The 24,902-nt window shown below is 39.8% G+C and overlaps 1 protein-coding gene, 1 long non-coding RNA gene and 1 pseudogene across 4 annotated transcripts; 1 reads left to right on the plus strand and 2 right to left on the minus strand.

The window, feature by feature from the left end:
- On the minus strand, positions 8,686-10,504 carry LOC104757872. 3 transcript variants are annotated; one of them, XR_002036134.1, is made up of 4 exons: positions 10,027-10,504; positions 9,419-9,639; positions 9,036-9,286; positions 8,686-8,950 (listed from the first exon to the last, which is right to left on the minus strand). It is a non-coding gene; the product is annotated as an uncharacterized LOC104757872 (long non-coding RNA). The 3 variants fall into 3 exon arrangements; XR_762550.2 differs by having other exon boundaries at positions 9,419-9,484; positions 9,561-10,502; XR_762549.2 differs by having other exon boundaries at positions 9,419-10,501.
- Positions 11,415-21,131, minus strand: LOC104759736 (annotated as a pseudogene).
- LOC104759737 lies at positions 23,292-24,079 on the plus strand. Its single transcript, XM_010482629.1, has 2 exons — positions 23,292-23,837; positions 23,894-24,079. Exons 1-2 carry the CDS (start codon positions 23,292-23,294, stop codon positions 24,077-24,079), a joined length of 732 nt encoding a protein of 243 aa, XP_010480931.1.

The raw sequence follows: 24,902 nt of genomic DNA on the forward strand, positions 1-24,902 counted from the left end.
TAAAAAAAAAAATTTATTTTTATTCTTTATTAATACACACTACAGAATACTTTCTGAAATAGTAGAGATAAAAAAGAGATTTAGTCTTAAAACTGTATTGAAAATATAAAACAACACTCTTTTTGATATAAAATTAAAATCATAAAACAACATTCTTTATGAAATAATTATTTGTAAAACTGAGAAAGTACTAGATTATAAAGAATAATGGCCTAAAGCACATACTAAGACGTAGTGTTCTGGTTTGACAAAAGTTGTTAGTCATGCACTACGAAAGGAGAGATGACAACAAAATACTCCCTCTGTCCCTTATTGATGTTATGGAAAAAAAATATGTTTCTAAAATATTGATTTTCTAGATTAAAAACTAAAATGATCTTTTTACTTTATATTTTATTCCAAGTAGCACAGTATTTAGTGGGTTATGTATTCTCTTTCTACCATAAAATCATTATAAATTAATTTAAAAATAAAAAACTTAACTTTTTTTAATATGTGTGAAACTACTAAAACATCAATATATATGAGAGAGAGGAAGTATATAACAACAACATCAGCTTTTTCTGTTTAATCAAAATCACTTCTTGAAAATGTTTTCAGAGAATATATAAATATCATCTTGCAATAACGACTGGACTGTAGTTTTCCAAATCTTTCATGACTTTCGTTTGCCACAATTAAAATACAACTGTTTTTCTTTATTTTTTTAGCTTGCATTAGGCATAAAATGGCATAGACTTAACATATATCTTATTCCTAATAATTTTTTAGATATTTTTCTTGTGTAAATTCCTTTTAATTGTAACATTCGCGAATCGGAAATTCGGTTTGGATTGTGCATCGGTCGACGTTGGTGATGCATCGGTCGATGCAAGACCGGTTCTGGGCGGTTTGACTTAAGTAAAACGCTGCGGTTTGGGGTTAGGGAAAACCCTTAAGTCGTGTTTTGTCGTCGATAGAAAAGTTTGGCCGCTTTTGAGAGAAAATGTGTTCTTGAGGATTTTGGGAGATTTGAGGCTGTTCCTGTAGAGATCTGTAGCTGGGATCGTTGTAGGAGCTTCCTAGGAGCGTTGTTTTGCTTGTTTAAGATTCAGAATCTTCTTGGAAAAGGTGAGTGTCACCATGGCTTATCTAAGCTTGAGATTTATCTAAGCCTGAGATTTCTCTGATCTGCTTGTTTATGTGTCGGTTGGCTTGTTAGAACGTTATTTGAGGCTTTGTGAAGCTTTCTTGTGGCTTGGGATCGAGTTTGATGGTTTTAGGAACGAAGATCCGGCGAGAAGCTTTGGGGAAAATGATGCTCGGCATGTGCATCGGTCGATGCACTTTGTGCGTCGGTCGATGCAAATGCGAGGACGACGCGATTTGACCTAGGAACATCAGTCGATACCATGTGAAGGCGTCGGTCGATGCAACTAGGGGTTTTTGTGAATTGTCGAACATGCGTCGGTCGATGTAATGTGAGTATCGGTTAATGCAAGTGAACCTTGCATCGGTCGATGCCAAACAAGTGTTGGTCGATGCAACCCCCTGATGGTGTCCGTCGATGCAAGGTTGGCGTCGGTCGAGGCATTGCCTGTTTGTTTGTTGTTTGTTGTTTGATGGTTAGAGTATCTCAATTGCTTGTGTGTATAGTCCAGTAGATGAGAGGATCCCCAAACAGATGGATAGTCAAAGAGGACGATCCAGACGCTGGAGGATTTGCTGAGGATGTGTGTGTTGGATTGGGGTGGCCATAAGGCAGATCACTTGAACCTGGTAGAGTTTGCTTACAACAACAGTTATCAGGCGAATATTGGGATGACTCCTTATGAAGCTTTGTATGAGAGGCCATGTTGTACACCGTTATGCTGGACTCAGGTGGGGGAGAGAAGCATGTATGATGCTAGTTTTGTTCAGGAGACCTCGGAGAAGATTTAGGTCCTCAAGCTGAACATGAAGGAAGCTCGGGATAGGCGGAAGAGTTATGCTGACAAGAGGAGGAGAGATCTTGAGTTTCAGGTAGGAGACAAAGTATACCTCAAGATGGCCATGTTGCGGAGTCCAAACATGTCATTGACAGAGACTAAGTTGAGTTTAAGGTATATGGGTTCGTTCAGAGTGATTGATCAGGTGGGACCGGTGGCATATAGGCTGCAGTTGCCTGAGGTTATGCGTGCGTTCCACAAGGTTTTCCATGTGTCTATGTTGCGAAAGTGTCTCTGTGAGGATGATCAGGTGTTGGCTAAGATTCCTGAGGATCTTCAGCCTAACATGACTTTGGAGGCGAGACCAGTGAGGGTTCTCGAGAGGAGGATCAAGGAACTTCAAAAGAAGAAGATTCCTTTGATGAGAGTCGTTTGGGACTGTGATGGTGTTGAGGAGCAGACTTGGGAGCCAGAGGCAAGGATGAAGGCAAGGTTTAAGAAGTGGTATGAGAAGCAAGCCGCGACTTGAGCTTGTCTAGCCTGGTCCCAGCTGTAGTCCGTGGTTGGAGCGGAAATGGTGTATTCCAGCCCATCTCTCTTGTTTACTTGGTCGCTTAGAGATGGTTGGTTGTACGACTAAGTAACAAGATGAGGTGGTGTTCGGGGTACGAAATTTTCGTGAGGCAGTGGTTTGAGGGAAAGTTTCCTAAATAGAAGTTTCTAAAAGTGAAAAGTTTCCAAAAGGGAGAAGTTCTAAAAATGGAAGTTTTACGGGAGTTATAATTTGTCCATTTTAAGTGATTGTGAGCCTTGGAGGGGCTTATGTGGCCTTTGTGGCGGGCTTTTGAGTCATTGTGCCCATGTGTGGTGGTTTTTTGAGACATTGTGTGGCCTTTGTGGCGGGTTGTTTAGCCAATTGTGTGGCCTATGTGGCGGGTTGTTTAGCCAATGTGCCTGTTTAGGCGGTCCTTCGGGATGTGTGGTCTTTGTCACGTTCCTTCGGGACGTGTGGCCTGTTTAGGCAATCCTTTGGGATGAGTGGTCTTCGTGACGGTCCTTCGGGATGTATGGTCTCGTGACGGTCCTTCGGGACAAATGATCTTCGTGACGGTCTTTCGGGAAAGTGGTCTTCGTGACGGTCCTATTGAGGACATTTGTTTGACCTTTGTGGCGGTCCTGTTTAGGACATTTGTTTGGCCTTGGTGGCGGTCTTGTTTAGGACATTTGTTTGGCCTTGGTGGCGGTCCTGTTTAGAACATTTGTTTAGTCTTTGTCGCGGCCCTTGTGACATGTATATGATCCTTGTGTGGTCATGAGGTATTCCAGTGAGGGGATATGTGGGTGGTAGGACATTGTGTTGTCTTACGCGAGCCACGGGAAGGAAACCTGGTTAGGGATAGGACTGAGACATGTTCAGAATTGTTTGCTAGCGACTCTTGGGGGACTTTAGTTCTTCTAGTACTGCCATATTCTGAGACTTTGTGGCTTGGGAGTATGGTTGGTATGTCGACTTCGGATGACGTTATGGGGGCGCACTTTAGGGTGGCAACCCGAGAGATGAATATTGGACTTCCTTGTATATTATGGCATGCGGGCTTTGGCGCGATGAGGAGCCAACATTATGGCATGCAGGTTTCAGCCTGATGAGGAGCCAATAAAAACTCAAAGTTAAGGTCTATGAGTAAAGCAAAGTCCAAAAGTCAAGGGCAAATAATGCATGGAACGTGAGTCTATCGCCTAGAGGTGACCTTCGTAGATCGGTTAGAGGTAGTGCGGGCCATGGAGACGGTTGCACAAGAGTTCTTGACTGATGGTTGTTCGAGATTCGAGGATGAATCTATGTTGGTGGGGGAGAATTATAACATCCACGAACCAGAAACCCGGTTTGGGTTGTGCATCGGTCGATGCTGGTGATGCGTCGGTCGATGCAAGGCCGGTTTTGGGCTGTTCAACTTAAGTAAAACGCTGCGTTTTTGGGTTAGGGAAAACTCTTATGTCGTGTTTTGTCGTCATTAGACAAGTTTGGCCGCTTTTGAGAAAAAAGACAGAGAGAAAGGTGTTCTTGAGGATTTTGGGAGATTTGAGGATATTCCTGTTGAGATCTGTAGCTGGGATCGTTGTAGGAGCTTCCTAGGAGCGTTGTTTTGCTTGTTTAAGGTTCAGAATCTTCTTGGCAAAGGTGAGTGCAAGACCATGGCGTATCTAAGCTTGAGATTTCTCTGCTCTGCTTGTTTATGTGTTGTTTGGGTTGTTAGAACGTTATTTGAGGCTTTGTGAAGCTTTCTTGTGGCTTGGGATCTAGTTTGATGGTTTTAGGAACGAAGATCCGGCGAGAAGCTTCGGGGAAAACAATGCTCGGCATGTGCATCGGTCGATGCACTTTGTGCATCGGTCGATGCAAATGTGAGGACGGCGCGATTTGTTCTAGGAACATCGGTCGATGCCATGTGGAGGCATCGGTCGATGCAACTAGGGTTTTTCATGAATTGTTGAGCATGCGTCGGTCGATGCAATGTGAGTATCGGTTGATGCATCGGTCGATGCAAATCAAGCGTCGGTCAATGCAACCCCCTGATGGTGTCGGTCGATGCAAGGATGGCGTCGGTCGATGCAAGGATGGCGTCGGTCGATGCAGTGCCTGGTTTGTTTGTTGTTTGTTGTTTGATGGTTAGAGTATCTCAATTGCTTGTGTGTATAGCCCAGTAGATGGGAGGATTGCCTCACTGAGTGTTTATCAAATACTCATGCATCTCAATTTGTGTTTATGGTGCATGTAAAGGCAAAGTGTGATCGTGGAATCAAGGTAATGAAGAGGAGGATGTTCTAGTAACTCGCTTGGTTGTTGTCTAGCTTCTGTTAGGTTGATAGATCGAGTCGTTTCATTAATTCTGTCAACAAAAAATCCATTATGTAATATCTAATTAGGTGTATCATCATAAAACTTTCATTATATTTGAATGAATGATACAAAGAGTTCTTAAAAAAAAAACTAAAGCAAAGCTAAAGCTACCAGCAATAACCAATATAAGCATAATCGAGATATATTGATTTTAATCTCCTATCCTCCTTTTCCTTAAAACAATTTTTCGAAAACCCCCACTTATTCTCACTACCCTTTCTTTAATGAAAGGACGAAACTACCACTCTAACAATTTTTAAATTAAAATTAAACATCCTAATTGTACCTACCAGTCTCTTAGACCATCTTTACTCCAGAACGGATAAAAGATGCTCAGAAAACAAAAAACAAAAAAATTTATTATATATATTCTTTATTTATTTATTTATTAATATATGTACCACTGAGTAACTGACACATGTCACTTTATTCTGAGAACCCGTTTCTTTTGATTCTTCCCCAAGTACCGATTTCTCTTGTTTTTTCCCCTCTTTCTTACTTTTGTTATTTTTTTAATAAGAGTAATTGCAAAAGTAACCCCCACTAATGATGTTCTTAGTTGTACTAGATATCCCTAATTGCACCCAGTTGCACTCAGTTGTACCTAGTTGCACCCCACATAATGGGATTCGAACCCTGGGTGCACACGCGTGTGCATGGAGCTCACAACCACTGAGCTAGTGTGTTTTTAGTTGAACACTTACTGGTTTAATTATATTTAACCTAAAACAGCCGAAAACAACCTTCATTAAGGATAATATTATCTTTTTTACTATTGAGGGATTTTTGAGAAATTGTTTTGATGAAAAGAGAGATATGATATTTTAGTCCGATTGTATCAGTCATAGTCATGTTTTTGGTTTTTACGTCACTCTTGGGAAGCTAATCTAACTGAATCATTTATGCTATAATATGATTACATCGGCAAACTAATACTAATAAGATTTACAATGTATATTTGATTTTTGTTTTTTTTTTGTTTTTAACTAAAAAATCATTTATTATCTACTCAAACATAATTTGACCAATGATAAAAATAATATTTAGAATATAAATGATCAAAATCAATCTTAAACTTTTTTTAATCAATTGTGTGGTTGACAAAAAAAATGGTCAAAACCAATAAAAGATAATTAAATTTATACTACAAGTTAAAAACACCATATATATTAGTATGAAACAAGGAGTACAATTTAGTCTAGTCTTTCATCTAATACATTAATCATTTTTTCTCTGTTTAAGCACATCAGTATTGTATATTTATCTGGTTTCATTATTTTCTTTTGATATCTTTATTTATCTTATCATCCACCATATCAATTTTTTGTTTTTTATTAATTGTAATTTATTTTAATTTCAACATATTAAATAATTTTTTTTCGTTTGTTATTATTCTGATTTTATACATTTAGTTAAAGAAGTTGGATGATTTTTGAAAATTGCTATTAAAATCAAAGAAATAGTAGTGTGTATAAAAAGTTAAAAGCAATAATAATTTTTAGAAGAAGAAATTAATTAAAATAATGTTTAAATCATATTGGAAGTTGAAAAGGTAATTAAACTCTTACTTTTACCCATAATGATGATTTTGAAAAGATTTTTAATATACATTTTAGTCTTTTTCTAATCATAAATGAAAAACAACTGTTCATGATGTTTTGAGCTTGCTATTAAAATAAAATAAAAACTAGGTTTGATAGATATCATTTCCAATAGATTTTTTCTTATTTAATTTCTCTATACCATCTAATTAAATGTATCATTCAACTTTTTGGAACTTGCAATACATATTCTTGATTAGTCTTAATGTTTTATTTCTAATGTCCCCGTTCCTTCGATCTCATCATGATCATATCAAATAATGTAAGAGTGAAAGAGGGAGAACTATTGTGGTCTCTTAAGTTTAAGTATATTATAAAGAGTTATGGCATAAAGCAAATATACTAACACGTACGAATACGTAATGTACTGGTTTAGCAAAAGTTGTTAGTCAGGTCCCTTTGTTGCCGAACTTGAAATACAAAACTAACAACAACAGTTTTTTTTGTTACTAATCAAAGTCAGTCTTGAAGATGTTTTTGGAGAATATCTTCTTGCAATAAGGACTCGACTGTAGTGTAAGAATTGTGGATGATAATGGAGTAAGTTTTAGAATTGAGAGATTAACAACAAAATATGGAGAATGAAGGATATGATGAACAGTGACGAATTTGGAATTTGAGAGGATGAGAGAGATATATTCTTCTCTTAACATTTTATGTTTACAAAGAGAATCTATCGTAATACAATAGTAAACAAGTCTGAAGCTATTCTATCTTAACACAACACAAATGTATAAAATAGACGATATATAGTATTCAATTTTATCTTCAATATAGAATAAACGATCGTATCTATATTCTACCATGCCATATAGAATACTCCCTCTGTTTCACAAAGAGTGTTATTTTGACACATTTCACACAAATTAAGAAAAGTTTGAATTATACTTATTTACCCCTATTTATTAAGTGATTAATGATCAAAATTCAATGAAAATAGCTTTGGGTTTAAGGGTAAAAAAGAAAATTTAGCATTAAAACACTCATTGAAAATGTAAAATGACATTCTTTGTGAAACAAGAAATTTTCTCCAGAATTACACTCTTTGTGAAACAGAGGGAATAGAAGATAATATTCTATTTTATCAGGCTTGATCAATATGTAGTTTTCCCAAACCTATTATTAACTTTCTCCACCAATCTAGCTCGTGCCCTGTTTCAATCAACTCAAAAGTCCATTTCAAATTCTGTTCTTGGAAGCTCTTTAGTTGTATAAAATATGTATGATATTGGACTTACCTTGGTTACAGAGAGAGCGTTTTGGATCACGTAGCTTCCTGTATGGATCCTGCAGAAGATCTTCAAAGTTTGGAAAAGAGATACGTAGTTAGACGACACTTCTCTGTCACATGGCTACTAAACTTGTGAGTCTCTAGCTTTGACGTAATGCGTTCTAAACTGAACCAGCAACTTCACTGGAGAAACTTCTTGCTTTACTACTACTAGCTAGGCTCTGCATCACATAGTTCCTGGCCATTTCCACAGACCATAAAGAGAGTTACCACTTACCAGTTTCATAATAAGATTTTTGTTGAGTTTACAGTCGAGATTTGAATTACCTGAACTGATCCTGTGAAAGATGAAGTAAGTACTCTCTTGATATCTCAGCGACGAGTCTCGCATGTTGCTGTCCAACAGAGTTTGAAAGGAAACATTGAAGCACACAGCATCCGTGGGGATGAGTTGCAATCTCAGCACAATACTTTGCGGCTGCTTCCAAGACAAACTGACACTAAACTTCACATAAAATTCAGACATATCACATAAAGTTAGTCCTAAGAATCTTAGTTAGTCCTAATGTTTCATTTTTAATGTCCTCGTTCCTTGATCTAATGATCATATCAAATAATGTTAAAAGAGAAAGAGGGAGAACCATTGTGGTCTCTTAAGTACAGTACGTATATGTATAAAGAGTAATGGCATAAAGCAAATATACTAAGACGTACGACTACGTGATGTACTGGTTTAGCAAAAGTTGTTAGACCATCATTAGTAGAGTAACCCATTATAGTTACTCTCATATTAATTAATTATATAAATAATCATAAATTAAGTAAAGCAATCCTAAAAGAACTTAAGCAAAATCACTCTATTATTAGAGAACCCAAAGAAGGTTGCTCAAGCATTTAAACAATAATTTTTTAATTTGAGTTTATTAATTATAAAACTTTAATTATTTAAAATAACAAAGCAATTATTTAATTTTTTATTATTACATAAAATAGAAAACAATAAAATTTTACAAACTTCAATTGATATGAGAAACTCGAAATTCAAAAAACCCAAAAGAAAGAAAGCTCTATTATTTTCATCAATCAAAGGTACAAAAGTAAAAGTTATTTTTGAGTTTGTATCATTCCTTCGTATGGCACTGAGGAGAATGAAGAAAAAACTCTTCACCAAGCACAATCTTCTTCACCTTCTTCTTGCAAGAAGTATACCCGAAACTATAGCTGTCCCTGCAACTACCATTGCCACTGATGATATTATCCTCTTTACCATAAAGACTGACTTGTCGCTCGGTATCTCCATTAGATCATTCATCTGCAGTTTCCATATGAAACGAAAATAAAGCACAATCCAAAATAAAATTAAGCTCCTTCATTCAGAGGTTGAAACAACATCAAACCGTTATAGATTGCTTCCAATTCTTCTTGATTCCATTGATATGCCCTTTCCCGATAACTGCCACAACCGAACTATGCTCACTTGCAACTCTCAGCAAAGAGGATGCCATGTATCTGCAAATTTCTTATACCAGGAGATAGTTTGGATGTGAAAAGTCGATGGAAGATCGTTAAATCTTATCTACTTGGAGCCAACACCATCTGAAGCCCAGTACCAACACATAGCTAAGAGAGCTGCAGGGTTATTTTTGAACTGAAAGAAAAAAGAAATTCATAAGCTATAGAATAAGTCATGGTTACTAAAACAAGCTGCAACAAGTAAAATTCTTCTTCAACAAAACAAGAAGTGGTAGTTCTAAAACAAGCTGCAACAAGTAAGACTTACTGAAGTTGTTCTAGTAGCCTCATCCATTATTTTGGCACCGGTAAGCATCTCTCTAATATTAATCCCCTATATGATGTCAATGCATTAACATACATAAAAGCAATGAGTGATCATACTAAGTTTAAGCTTATGTACTAATTACCTCTATCTCCACTATGAGAAACACGTAAAATACTAAGTCATGCTCGCCAATATCAAGACCAACCATCATATAAAACTGCCTGTGTAAACAACGGTATATAGTACACACCTTTGAGATAACAATCACTAAAGTCGTGGCAAGCTCTGCCCCAAGTTGTGCAACCAAGGACAGAGCAGCTAAAAGCCGATCCCCTGCATCTCAATCCAAGCTTTGCGATATTTTTTTCTTAATGATAACTAAACTCTTAAGACTAATCCCAAATTACAAAAAAACTTATCAAGACATCTAATACAAAGAGATTACAATATTAGTGAATGAAGCAGCTCACAGGAATTGAAACTTACGCAGATTCAATATCTTCTTTGTCTCTAATCCGTTTCATTACAGATCTCAATTCACTCATACCTCAATTACAACATTAACTTATTTTGAAAGATGTGGATAAATATATGAGAGTGTATTAAACCTGAGCTTGTTTCGTGGAAGCTATGGCTTGAAGGTCAACGCCAGCATGAGAGAAAGTGTTCCCATGAGACCACCAATGAAAGCTCCTTGGACACCGCTCATGGTTGAGACTACGGCGGCTTCCACTGGTATTGATTGTTTCGATAGCCAAGTCTTGAAACCAGTTTCTATTTCCTTGAATTTAACCTGGAACTGCTGAATTGGATTCTGCTGAGGTGAATCACTATGAGTTTTAGGGATTCCGTCGAGAGAGAGAAGAGAGAAGAGAGAAGAGAGAAGATAGCGAAAGAAGGAAAAGAAAATGACAAAATTTTTTTTTTTTAAATTAAACCTGCAACCAACCAAAACATGCCACATAGCGTTACTTATGCCGTTCCTCAATTCCTTCCTGTAGTAACGTTTCTCTGCTTAATGGACTGAATGTTGGGGTTTTTAATTTTTTTTTAGCCCCAAAAATAAGAGTAACTGGGAGAGAATTCCCCAGTAAAGATGCTCTTAGTCATGCTCCAAAGAGGGCAGTGTCGCTTTGTTTCCGAACTTGAAATACAAAATAAACAACAACAGTTTTTTTTTTGTTTTTTTTTTTTGTTTTTTGTAACTAATCAAAGTCACTTATTGAAGATGTTTTGGAGAATATCTTCTTACAATAAGGACTCGAATGTAGTGTAAGAATTGTGGAATGATAATGTAAGTTTTAGAATTTGAATTAATGGTGCAATAATGAGTTTGTATAAAAAAATTAAAGTAATAGTAATGAGTTTTGGAAGAATAAATAAACTAAAAATAATGTTTAAATCATACTGGAAATTGAAAAGCTGATTTAAGTCTTATTTTTTTTTTATAATGATGACTTTGAAAAGACTTTTGATATACATTTTCATCATTTTTTCTAGCCATAAATAAAAAAACAACATTTGAATCTTGATCATTATATAAAATATAAAAACAAGCTCGAGTTAATAAACATCATTTTCAATAGATTTCTTACTATTTAAGCTCTCTATATCATTTAATTAAATGTATCACTAATTTTTTTTTTTCAACGTATCACTAAACTTTTTAGAACTTACAGTTCATCTTCGTGATTAGTCTTAATGCTTCTCATGTCCTCGTTCCTTTGATATTGAAATTGATTGGACCCATATAACATATATAGAGAAAGAGGGGAAAACCATTGTCTCTTAAGTTATACGAGTATATCATAAAGAGTAATGGCATAAAGCACATTCTAACACGTACGATGTTCTGGTTTAGCAAAAGTTGTTCCTCATGCACTACAAAAAACAAAAGAAAAAGAGACCGACGACAAACGAAGAGGGCAGTGTCGCTTTGTTTCGGATCTTGAAATACAAAATTAACAACAACAGTTTTTTTTGTTACTAATCAAAGTCACTTCTTGAAAATGTTTTTGGAGAATATCTTCTTGCAATAAGGATTCGACTTTAGTCTCCCAAACCGATTAACTTTCTCCACCAATCTAGCTCGTGCAGGTCCCTGTTTCAATGAACCCCAAAACCCATTTCAAATTCTATTATTGGAAGCTTTCTTTTTTTTTTTGAAAATCATGTGAATTTCAGTAGATGAATAACTGTAGTGAATACAGACATGTGAAAACAAGCGAACAATCCTTGCCAAAAAATAATAAAAAACAAGGAGAATTCGAATCAGAGTCTCTTAATGAGTAGAGAGCTAGTCATAATCCAGCCAGGTTTGGAGAAGTTGCTTGAACTGCTTCCGGTGTTGCTTTGCTAGGAGGGCATCTCGGATTTGACGGTCTAGCTTCTTGAAGAGAACAAGAGCGTCAGTGGAGATGTTGTTGTGATATCTGTTGTTTCGTTCCTGCCAAATAGAGTAGAGGGTGGCCTGAGCAGCAAGACGACGGAGGTTGAGGGGGGATATGGAGTCTTTGGTATCCAGCCAGACTGAGAAAGCAAGCCAGGTGTGGAAGGAGAACGCTGAATAGCCCAACCGTTGGGTAACTTTGCTCCAAAGAACCTCGCTGATTTCGCAGTGGAGGAAGATGTGATCTCGTGATTCCAAGTGCGTCCCACATAAGCAACAGCGTGGATCGAGTTGCATTCCCCATCTCGCGAGCCTGTCTCTTGTTGGTAACATGTCCAAGTGCATCAACCACATGATGAAGGCATGACGGGGAATATGACCTTTGAACTAGACGTGCTCTGTCCACGGTTGGGGAGACGATCTTTGTCGCAGGGCTTCCCAAGTCTTCTTTGCTGAGAACTGGTCGAGCTCCTCTGATTCAATACACCAAACATGAATATCCGGAGTTGGATCAAGCGGGAGACGGACTGAGGTAAGATGGATTTGGAGTTCTTCTGCTTGAGCCGATCGAGCAGGTCGAAGAGCCCATCCAACATCAGAGCAAGCAGTGGAGACTGGTGCAGTTAACGGTATCCCTCTCTGAGACGGTCCTGTAGGCCCTATAAAGTCGATTAGAGGGCCAAAGGGAGTCCACCAATCAAACCAAAAACTGATATGATCGCCGTTCCCAAGGTGGCTGCGAATGAAGTTGCGGGCAAGGGGTCTGAGATTGAGGATAGTTTTCCAGGTCCAGGATGCTTGTTTTTTTGCGTCAATGGACCAGAATATGTCGTCTTTTACCTTCGTATTCTTCAGCCATTGTGCCCAGACGGAGTCCGACGCCGAGAACAGTCGCCAGATGAACTTTAGGCATAGCGTTTTGTTCCAGGCTTGCATGTCTCTGAAGCCAAGACCTCCTTCACTTTTAGGACGACAGAGGCTGGACCAGGCAACCTTTGCGGATCCTGATTTGTTAGGATCCCCACTCCAAAGGAAATTAGAGCAAAGACTTTCGATCCTTTTCAGACAACCTTTTGGAAGAAGAAAAGCTGACATCCAGAAGTTTAGGGTTCCGTACGTCACCGAGGCAATAAGCTGCGCTCTACCCGCGTAGGATAATGCTCTAGCAGACCAGGAGGAGAAGCGGCTGGATAGATTGTCTAGAAGAGGCTGATAATTGGCTAGCTGGAGCTTCCGGTGCATTAGAGGGAGGCGTAAGTAGCGGATGGGGAGTGAACCCAACTTGAAACCAAGAGAAGAATTCTGGGAGGTTTCAACCTGGTTCAGACCAGCAAAAAATAGTTCAGTTTTGCTCTTGTTCATGGCCAGACCCGAGAGAGTTGCAAACTCGCAGAGAACCCCATCAATGTTGCTAATAGAGCGAGGGGATCCGTCAAAGAAAACCATAATGTCATCTGCAAAAGCTAGGTGAGAAACAAGGGGAGCACTAGCGTTAGGATGGACTCCAATACAACCACTCACATAGTTAAGAGAGAGCATCTGTGAAAATACTTCCATAACTAGGACAAACAAATAGGGGGAAAGGGGGTCGCCTTGGCGCAAGCCCTTTTCACCCTTGAAGTAACCGCAGGTCTCGCCATTTATGCATAAGGAGAAGCTTGCAGTAGTGACACACTGCGTAATCAATGAGATGAAAGCAGGTGGGAAGTTCATAGCATGGAGAGTATTAAAGAGAAACCCCCAGTGTACTGAGTCAAAAGCTTTCCTCAGATCCACCTTCAACATTCCCCGCGGAGAGATGTTCTTTTGGTTGTATCCCTGAACTAATTCCGTTGCTAGTAGAACGTTTTCCACCAGGAGCCTGCCTTGTATGGAAGCTGACTGATTACTCGAGATTAGTTCAGGGAGGACCTGTTTGAGTCGTTTTGCCAGGATCTTTGAAACTATCTTGTAGACTGTGTTCAGACAGGCTATTGGGCGGAATTCAGTGATCCTTTGAGCATTTGGCGTCTTTGGGATCAAGGTTAGGAGTGTAGCGTTCCACTGCTTTAAAAGCTTACCCGAGAGGAAGAATTCCATGACTGCTTGGACGGCTGAATTGCCCACTGTTGCCCACTGCGCCGTAAAGAACTTAACACAATAACCATCTGGGCCTGGTGCTTTGATTTTAGGGAGAGAGAACACGACCTCCTTTATTTCTGAAGGGGTTACGGGTGCTAGCAGGAGTGTTGCTGCTTCGGGGGAGCATCGCTGAGGGATCAGAGAGGCTATTTCCTGGGCAGAAGTCGTGGAGGAAACTTGCTGCTCACCCAGAAGCTTCGTGTAGTAGCTAATAGCCAAGTCTTTGATTCCCTGAACGGAGTCTACTACTTGGCCAAAGTCGTCAAGTAGAAAGATGATCTCATTCCCGGATTTTCTGACTTGAGCTGCCCGATGGAAGAATCTGGAGTTTTTGTCACCCTCTTCTAGCCAACAGATTCGGGATTTTTGCCTGAGAAAAGATTCTTCAGCAAGAGCCAAGGTACACCATGCTCTATGAGCTTCAGATTCTTGCAGTGCCTGAGAAGGGGACGGGTCAGAGAGCAAACGCTGTTGACATACAAGAAGGTGGTCATAAGCTTCCTTTACTCTCTTTTCTAAGTTTGAGTAGTTCTCTCTGCTGAAGTCTCGGATAACTGGCTTGAACTCTTTCAGCTTCTTTGAGAGTTTCAACATTTCTGAGCAGTCGAAATTCAGACCTTCCCACCAAACTTTTATAATGCCTGCGAAGTCAGGGTGCCGATTCAGCAAGGAGAGGAATTTGAATGGTATCTTCTTCTTTGGTTTATGGGAATCAAGAAACAGACAGCAGGGACTATGGTCAGAGAACCCTGGTTCCCCGAAGACCGCCAAAGACGAGGGGAAGAGAGAGAGCCAAATATCATTCACCATTATACGATCTAGCTTCTTGGCTACAAACCCCGTATCCTGTTTGTTTGTCCAGGTAAAAGTGTTTCCACAGTACTGCAGGTCACAGAGAGCAGAGAGAGAGAAACAACGAGAGATATCCAACATACCGGGGGGTTGAGCATGCTGGTCCATGTTTGAGTGTTCATGGGGGTATAGAATATGGTTGAAATCCCCAAGCACAGACCAAGGCTTATCTTGTATAAATGGAGAGGATGCGAGAGATTGCAACTCTGCCCAAAGTGGCTTCCTAGCAATGTTACTGACACTGGAGGCATAAACCACAAAGATGACTAGCTCATTAGCAACAAAAGGCAAACGCACAAGACAAGTTATCATTTGGAGTGACTTGCTGATGATAGAAACTTTAACCGATGGGTGCCAAACGACCCAAATTTTTCCTAAATCAGAGAATTCATAATTACCGACAAAAGACCAGCCAGGAAGGGCACTCGAGATTATATTCTGCGCATTCTCTAGACTGACATGGGTTTCTATTAACCCGCTTAAAAGAGGATGATTACTATGCATCCATTTCCTGAAGCTACGCCGCTTTACTGAGTCGTTAAACCCTCTTATATTCCAACAAAAAATATCCATAAAAGAGGATATGGTTTAGAGGTTTGAAGGGCCTCCAGCCCTAGCTTTTCTCAACCGTTGTCTCATCATTCGCTTGGACACCACTTTCAAGAAACAATCCTCATCTGCAGGGTTATCATCTTCTTCAGAGAGGTGCTCTTGACTTGAGAGGGACGCGTTGCATTCATGGTCAGGGTTCTGGTAAGGTGGCTGAGTAAATAAGCTTGTGCGCAAATCTACACAAATTTCACCTTTTTCGAGACCCAAAGAGGGAATTACCAGTGGACCTTGGCGAGAAGGTGGACAGGGATTTGCAAGGAGAGCCTTGTTTGCTCCATTTACCAAGGGGTTTACCTTTGATGGGGCAGGAGGATCACGCTTTGGTAGCCCTCGACTGGAATCCTTAGAGATAGTAGGAGATACAGGGGGCGTGGCGATGGTGGGAGTTGTTTTGTTGGGCTGACCAACAATTGGAAGCTGTTCCGGAATAGGCTTCTTGCCTTGCTGTTTGCTCTGTTGTTGATCCTTTTTCGCACGAGGGCAGAGGGACGTGGGATGCTTAACAGAATTGCAGACAGTGCAGGTAACCGGGGCTTTTGAGCAGCGTGTGATGTTGTGCCCTATCTGCTTGCAGTGGGAGCAAAGAGAAGGGAGCCAAGGACTGGAGACTTTGATACGTTTTGTTTGTCCCGATTCAAATCTGGCATTCACAGCTTCAGGAATGGGTTTCCTGGGGTCAATGACGGTGTAGACTCTAGCAACTTCTATGTTTGTTAGATTTTCAGTGTGAGGATGGAGGCAAATAGGATGACCCACCAACCCTGCGATGTGCTCAAGCCCTTCTCTGTAGAAGAATTCCAGCGGTACACCCTCGAAATCCAACCAAACAGGGACCATGGTGAGTTCAGGTTTCGAAGGGGTGATTTCTGGATACCATTTGGCGACAAACATTGTTTGTCCATCGATTTGCCAAAGGCATTGACTAAGGATACGTCTCCTCACATTCGGACAGGGGACTCTGAAGAGATAGGAGTTACCCTCCATCTTTGAGGCGGTAATGTCTCTTTTTTGGTGACTCCATATACCATTGACAATGGCCTGAACTGCACCTCGTGGTGGAGTTTCGTCATAAAATTGACCAAGAATAAAGCTATCCCAGGCCTTTTTATTCTTCTCTATCACCGAATTTGAGATAGTAACACAGGCTTCACCTGAATCAAGAGTAAAAGGCGTACCTTTCTTCTCCAATTTGAGGGAACTACCGTTGACCAAATTTTTCCATGGGAAGTCGGGTTTGGTTTGCACCGGAGCACTCAGAAGAGTGGTTGGGAGGGGGCTCTCCGTGAGAGGCTGTTGTGGTTTATCAGCCGCTGTAGAAACTGCAGTGGCCGCCACCGGTGGAGTCCGTACAGAATTAGGGTTCGCTGTAGTTGCTACAGGAGATGGTGAGATTTCTGTGAGCAAGGGAGCGGTAGTGTCTGTGTTAGCCAAGCTTTGCAAGTGCTCAGGTAACGTCTTGGCGGGAGGAAAGGAGGAGCTACTGGCTGCGACAGAAGACACAGGCGGGGTTAAGGGCCTCTCCGAGGAGTGACTAGAAGTTGGGGATCCAGTGGGGATTACCCGAGGGGGTTTCTTTTTGGGTTTGATTTTGGCCATGGTGGCCGGAGGGAGCCTATGCCGAGATCGGCGAAGGTGAAGGGAGAAGGAATTGGATCGCGTTTTTTATCGCCTTTGCAGAGAGAAAAAAGGGGCGCGTGGGGCGCGTGGGGCGCGTGGGGCGCGTGGGGCGCGTGGGGTAATGTGATTCTTTACCGATGTGACATATTGGAAGCTTTTTGGTTGTATAAAATATGTATGATATTGGATTTACCATGGTTACAGAGAGAGCTTTTTGGATCACATAGTTTTCATATGGATCCTGTAGAAGATCTTCAAATTTTGGAAAAGAGAGGAGCTCGTTGACAATCTCAGCTCGGCTCTCTGGATACTTAATTAGACACTTCTCTATCACATGGCTACTAAACTTCTGAGACGCTAGCCCGACGTAATGCGTTTTAAACTGATCCAGCAACTTCACTGGAGACTCTTGTTGCTCTATTAGGCATTGTATGTAGAAGCTGTATTTCGTATATCTTATAAGAGTTCCAGAGAGGCCATAATATACAGAGAGTAGTAGAGGAGCCTCTAGGTTTAGCGTAATTACAAAGGTTTTTCTAATACAGAGATATGGAATATCAAGACATTAATACAAATCCTATCATATCTAACTCGTACTGCCGCCTTCGTCGGGTCCCACGAGTTGTGAACGTCACCTGCCTGAGCAACCATCGTCGTCGTTGTCACCGTCAGTGTCTAATGATGGCTCAAAGAATGCTACAGAAACGACATTGTCTTCCCACAATCAACAAAATAACAACTCTTCCACTTCAAGCCCACAGGCCCAGTCCGCTCACAAAATGAAAGCCCATTATCCAACTCTCAACCCAACTCACCTACACAACCGATACTGCCATCCCCGACACCAACACCGTCTCCGACCCCATAACCACCACCGTCACCATCTCCCTCTCCATCTTTATCACCACCATTGTCACCATCACCACCACCCAACGCGGAAGAACCACAACCTCAACCTCAACCTCCGAACCCTATCATCCCTAACAGTCACCCAATGCGTACACGTCGCAAAAACAACATCACCAAACCCAATCGCAAATATAATCTCTCCGCAGCCTTATCCACCCACATACCACCAGAACCCCATACCGTGAACCAAGCTCTAAAAGATAAACGATGGAGAGGAGCCATGTCCAATGAAATTGATGCCTTCGCTCGAGATCCTTCACCTGGAAGTAAGTAGGAAAGAAATGCACAGAAACTTGGTTAGCATTGCACAATCGATAAACAGAGATGAGATTTTTGTGAAGGTTAGGGACACAGAGAACACTGTTTAAGTTTAAAGGTCGAGTAGAGGAGGGAAGGGTTAGTGAACCAGCATGAGAAATGGAGAGTCCGGAGCCATCGCCAATGAGAACTGAGTCTTCCCCCGTGTATGGTTGGTGCATCGCTAGGTTGTTGAGGTCATTGGTCATGTGGTGCGTAGCACCGCTGTCCATGATCCATGGACTGGCCGTAGGGTGAGAAGCGAGAGCGATATTGGCTCGTGGTTGCCAGGAGCGAAATGGAGTTGGGAGGAGACCATTCTGGGGAGTGGACGACAGCTGAGAGTATTGAGGACACCGACGAGCACTGTGGCCAAACACACCACAGATCTGGCACTTCCCTTGATAACTATGAGTTGTGCGACCATCGTATTTGGGTGAGGAGTTGTATTGCTGGTGGTGAGATTGATTGTGGCGATTGTTTGGTCGGTATTAGGAGGCGCGAGGAGGACGAGAGGTGGCAACATTTGCGGTGAGAGGAACATGGCTTGGCACCGTAGCAGAGACAGAGAGGAGTTTAGCTTCCTTGGTCAGTAACTTTTCATGAACAAGAGTGATTGTGGGGGAAACATCACGACCCTCAACTTGATCGACAACAGACTTGTACTCTTCAGGTAAACCTTGAAGAATATAGTCAATCTTCTCTTCATGCTGGACCGGTTGACCAAGTAGGGCGAGTTTGTCGAATCGAGTAGTCAGCCCTTGCATATACTCATCGATGGATTTGTCTCCTTTGGGGAAGTATTTCAGTTGGTGGTGAAATTGCTGAACATGACCTCGGCTTGGTTTGGCATATGTGTCGGCCATGGATCTCCACATCTCAGACGAAGACTTGGTGGTGGAGACAAGCGGTTGAACAGTCGAAGAGAGTGTTCCAAGGATACTGCTGTAGATGAGTTTGTCTTGGCGTCGCCATTTGGTGAAGTATGGGTTTGTTGTGGTTTGACCATCAGTCGTGACAGTTGGAGGAGGACAGGGTGTGCTTCCATCAAGGAAACCAGCTAAGTCGTAGCCATCGAGCAGGGATTGAATTTGAAGGCTCCAAGTAACATAGTTGAGAGAAGTGAGTTTGGAGACATTGCTCATGTTGATGTGGAGCAGCGGTTGAGAGGAATCGACAGTTTCAGCGGCCATGACACAGAGACAAGACAGAGATGATGATAAGACAGAGAGGGACAAAATAGGAGAAAGAGAAGAGAATAGATGGAGGCCGAGAAAAATGAAAAATTTTAGGTATCGGAACCTGCTCTGATACCATGTAGAAGCTGTATGTCGTATATCTTACAAGAGTTACAGAGAGGCCATTATATACAGAGAGTAGTAGAGGAGCCTCTAGGTTTAGCGTATTTACAGAGGTTTCCTAATACAGAGATATGGAATATCAAGACATTAATACAAATCCTATCAAATTTAATCATATCTAATCATATCTCTAACATTGTACCACATAGTTCCTGCCCATTTCCACAAACCATAAAGAGAGAACATACCAATTTCATCATGAGTAGCTTTTTTGAGTCTACAGTAGATTTGAATTTACCCAAACAGTAGATTTGAATTTATCTCAGCGATGAGTCTCTCACGTTGCGGTCCAACAGAGTTTGAAAGGCAACACTGAAGCACACAACATCCGTGGAGATGAGTCGTAATCTCAGCACAATACTTTGTAGCTGCTTCCAACACAAAGTGACACCAAATTTCACAAGAATTCATCAGACATATGTTTTACGTACTCATCAAAGTTTTAAGTAAGAAACAGCAGATGGAGATAAATTAAACCTTGTTGTCGTTAGGGCCCAGAAATTGCAAACAACTCCGAATGACATGGCTTCCATTCAGATCTTTAACTAGGGGGAGGAAGCCCGGTTTGAGACCAGACTTCACTAATGCAATTTGCTGTCTTGTTTTCATAGTTTCAATTAACTTCTGTATAACCCTTGTTCTGTTTCAATTCAAAAACGGATTAGCCAGAGTTGTGACATATATAAACGACTGTTAATTACGTTTACTATATTAGCAACAAAAATAGACTAAAGAGAAGAAAGCGTACGTACCCATAAGTATTGAGACAGATCTTGATGAACTCCACTGGTTTTAAGGTCAACACTCTCACAATCAGTGTTCTAAGGTCTTCATCACAAACTTCTAATATTTTCTGAACGAAGTAGTTTCCAAATGGATCCTTAGAGAGTTCAGTGACATGGTCAATGATTTCAAGAAATATAACGTGGCAATCAAGAAACGCTACTTGATCATCCAATTTCGGCAGAATTCGACTACCAATATGATCCTTGGCCATTAAGTACACAGATCCGTAACTCATAACCATGGACGCAAGACTAGGAGGCAAACCAGTCGTCATCTTTGGCTTATCTTCCTTTAAATATCTTCTCCTTCCGTTAAACAGAGTACTCTCCACTGGATAGGATGCTGTAGAACCTTCCATAGTGGCTAGGGTTTGAGAAACTTTAAAGGAATCTTGAGATCCAAGAAATCTAAGCTCTGCTTGAGAAGAGACTCCATGCAAGTTTTTGTTTTGCGGAAAGCCTTGGCGAGCAGAGGAAGCTTCACTCAGATTCTGGTCGTCGAACCTAGAAAACTCATGAACAGCTCTAGGTCTAAACACAAAATCACCCGGGTCGACCCGGAACTGCTCTTCAGGTCTGCTCCACATACTCATGTCACAAGAGATACCCATTTTGTTAAGCTTTTTACACAAATCCAGTGCCTCACCATTACTTGTGTTGTAACGCTGATTCTTCAGAAATGAGTTTGTCTCAAGACTCCTAAGAAACCCATCAGGAAGATCTGAAGCTCGTCCCAAGTTAATATCTCCATGAAACCTTCCAGAATCCATGAACTCTCTTCAAACATCAAAAAACAGATGAAAGAGTAAAAGCGATTTCACAAACAGAGAAAAGAGTGAGAGAGAGTGTTGTGCATGTTGATTTTTTCACTCAAACATCAATCAGTGGACTTTATAGGCAAGAGAGCCTCAATATTAGAAATTTACAAATTTGTCCCTGATCTTGTCTTTATTTGATTATTTCAATCCGTTTCTGTATTGGTCTTTTTGCACCTCCATTCAGAGTATGTAATGCAGATACCCTTATTTAAAAATAATAAAAAGAAGAGAGAAGAGAAAATGAGAGATAAGTTTCTCAAAAGAGAGACGTTAATGAGAAACCTTTCTGGGAAATAAAGCACATGTGTCATTTACTTATTGGTGTCTTTATTGGAAATAAATAAAAACAAAATTATGTAATAAATACAAATATCATTTATTTATTTATTTGAGATACGTTGATCGTATCTTACCAATAAAGATGCTCTTAGACCTATAGAAATCCTCTTACGTCACTCCTCAGTGCTCATGTGCCAATAGCTCTATTACGTCACTCCTTGTTGCTCATGTGCCAAAGCTAAAACCCTTATTAAGTATAAACTATAAATAAAAATTTGATTTCTTCTTAAAAATATTTTAAACTATAAAAGTGTTATTTGAAATATATTATTTTATTTCCTTTAAATTAATCTTTCATTCATCACATTAATTATTTAACTTTTGTATTTAATCATTTGTCTATTCATTATATCAATTCATTATATCAGGTCATTTTTTTCCTTTCTAACATATCCCATCATTATTCTTTTCCACATAAATATTATGTTTACATAAAAAAAAATTGGCATGTACAAAAATCTAAAAGTATGATAAATCTTGAAAAGAGAATAAAGTAAAAAGAATGCATGTGTCATATTGGAAGTTGAAAATGTGATTTAACTCTTGATTTATATCTTCCAACCAAAATATTTAATGATATAAAACTCCACATGAATACATTTAACACCTTAAACTATTCTCATTGGTGATCCTTAGTTGTTTCTAAAGAAATTTCTTAGTTAGAGAAATTAATTATTAATGAAACAAAATGTAAGAACTGAAAGAAACTTTTTTAATTTTAGGAGCAAAAGAAACGTTTCTTCTAGGACAGGTGGCGCAATATGAATGGGTTGAATGGTGAAATGAGAATAATGGGGTAATTTTTTGTTGGCCTTTCTCTTTCATTTTCGAGTTCTCTCTTCTATCACTCTCTCTGTCGACAAAATCGCTACGTTCCTTCTTTCTTCTCTTCCAATTGATTCCCACATCTGATTCTCCATGGATTCGCCGTCGATTTGGTTCCGATGAAGCAGACGGCATTTGATTCCAGTGAAGATCGATCTGTCGATTTGGTGTCGGTAGTTGAATCCCTAATATTTGGGGAAGATTCAAGCACTTCGATTGTTATAGGTAAATGCTCTTGCACGTCGAGTAATTGTTGATTGTTTCTTTGAAAAATGACTCAATCCTAATTTATTTATATATTTTGTTTGTATGCCGGTTTTATTTGCGAATAAGAAGAGTTTCATCAATTGTTTGTTTTGTATGTTTCTAAATCATGGATATAGGATTCGTTTTTGTTTAAATTTAATGGGTTTTGAGTCCATATAAGTCTGTTTGGAAGTAAATGAAAAAGTGAGAAATGATGCATATGATCCGATTAGTCAGAGTGTTGAACTCTGTATTTGGTTAGATGGTTGGTTGATTCCGAGAGTTTGTGTTTGTTTTATGAGTGTTATGAGTTGATCTATGTAATAGTCCGAGTGCTTTATGAGTATTATGAGTTTTTGGATATGTATCGGACTTTGTATGGTTGTATTGATTCTTGTTTCTATTCAAACTCTGTAAACCAGCCTCTGTGGTTCATAATCATTCTGTGTACTTCACTCTATCGGATTGAGTTGGTTGTTGGTTATTGTGTCTTTAATGGATGTCTTTACACAGTTGGTATTAAGACTCATTTACTTGTATTTATGCTTTAATGGATGTTTTAACACAATTAGTTTCATTACTAAAACCATTTCTTGTTTCTTGTTTTGTGAGTTTCTTTTTGTTGAGCTCAAGCAAGTCACAGTTAAGGAGACAAGGAAACAACATTTCAACCAACCGACTTGGTGAAACAACTGCTCGTAAATGTTTGCAACATTTGTCAGTGGAGTTATCAATTTCTTTGGCGATGAATATCTAAGAAGACCCACACCAGAGGATCTTCAAAGATTACTATATGTTGCAGAAGAACGTGGATTTCCTGGGATGGTTGGAAGCATCGACTGTATGCATTGGGTTTGGAAGAATTTCCCAACAGCTTGGAAAGGCATGTATACACGAGGATCCGGCAAACCAACAATTGTTTTAGAGGCGGTCGCGTCATATGATCTCTGGATATGGCACGCCTTTTTTGGATCTCCAGGTACTTTTAACGATATTAATGTTCTTGATCGATCTCCCGTCTTTGATGATATACTTTATGGTCAAGCTCAACAAGTTACCTACTATGTTAACGCCAGAGAGTACAATTTGACTTACTATCTGACAGACGGTGTTTATCCGAAATGGCTAACTTTTATTCAATCCATACCACTACCACAAAGTCCAAAAGCATCTTTATTTGCTGAACGCGAAGAAAGCGCCCGAAAAGATATTGAGTGTGCTTTTGGTGTCCTACAAGCTATATTCACCGTAATTAAAAATCCATGTCTTTTATGGATAAAGACAAAGTGGGATTGATTATGAAGGCGTGTATCATACTCCACAATATGATTGTTGAAAATGAACGAGATGGATACACTCAAGCTGACGTTTCTGATTTCCCACAAGGAGATGGTGTGGATCTTTCATATTCTATCAATATGGCTTCAAATATCAGCAATGTGTTGAATGGTCAAACAATAATTCGTGATAGAGAAGTTGAAACAACCTGACTTTTTTTTTTTTAATAATTAAATACAATATAAACAATTATGCAGCCTATACTACTAAATTAAACCAATCCAAACCACGACTCCTCATTAAACCAATAACAACCATTACACACAGCGGAAACATACCAACCATACAAAACCATTACACCATCAATACATATCCAACAATCCAATAACACACAAACGAGACTCTAGATCATCCTCCTCCTCATCGCCATGATTCCACAACACAAATCTGCACACCACAAACAACAATTGAGATGCGTAAGTATTATAACAAATACTTAGTGAGGCAATCCTCCCATCTACTGGGCTATACACACAAGCAACTGAGAAACCAATGCTTAACAACTGACAACCAAACACAAACAAACTAGGAAAATCACGAAACAAGAAACTTGGTGTCGACCGACACCAAAGAGGTGTCGATCGACACTGGCCAAACATGGTGTCGACCGACACCTAACTGGTGTCGATCGACACTCCCTTCACAGACGCGAACTGCACGAATCCGAACGATGAACCTCTGTTCCAATCCGCCTACAATCTGTCCCAAACTCTCCCAAAAACCTCAGGAACCTATAATAACCATAACACAACCACCACAAGCAAGAACAACACCACAAAACACAACAAATCAAGCAAACAAAGGATTCTCAGGCTTAGATAAGCCATGGTCATGCACTCACCTTATCAACTGATTATAACAACCAATACAACCAGTTGAGACCCTCCTAACGTCTGAAACAGCCCAGAAACGCCCTACAACAAGCCACACAACCAAAAACGACTTATAGCAAAACTGGACAGAAACATCAGAAAA

Source organism: Camelina sativa, chromosome 17 (genome assembly GCF_000633955.1).
Source record: "Camelina sativa cultivar DH55 chromosome 17, Cs, whole genome shotgun sequence".
Lineage (NCBI taxonomy): Eukaryota > Viridiplantae > Streptophyta > Magnoliopsida > Brassicales > Brassicaceae > Camelina > Camelina sativa.

Coding starts and splice junctions, on each gene's coding strand:
- LOC104759737 (XM_010482629.1), top strand. CDS start 23,292: ATGTTTGCAACATTTGTCAGTGGAGTTATCAATTTCTTTGGCGATGAA. Junction 23,838..23,893: donor TCCTACAAGCTATATTCACC/GTAATTAAAAAT, acceptor TTGATTATGAAG/GCGTGTATCATACTCCACAA.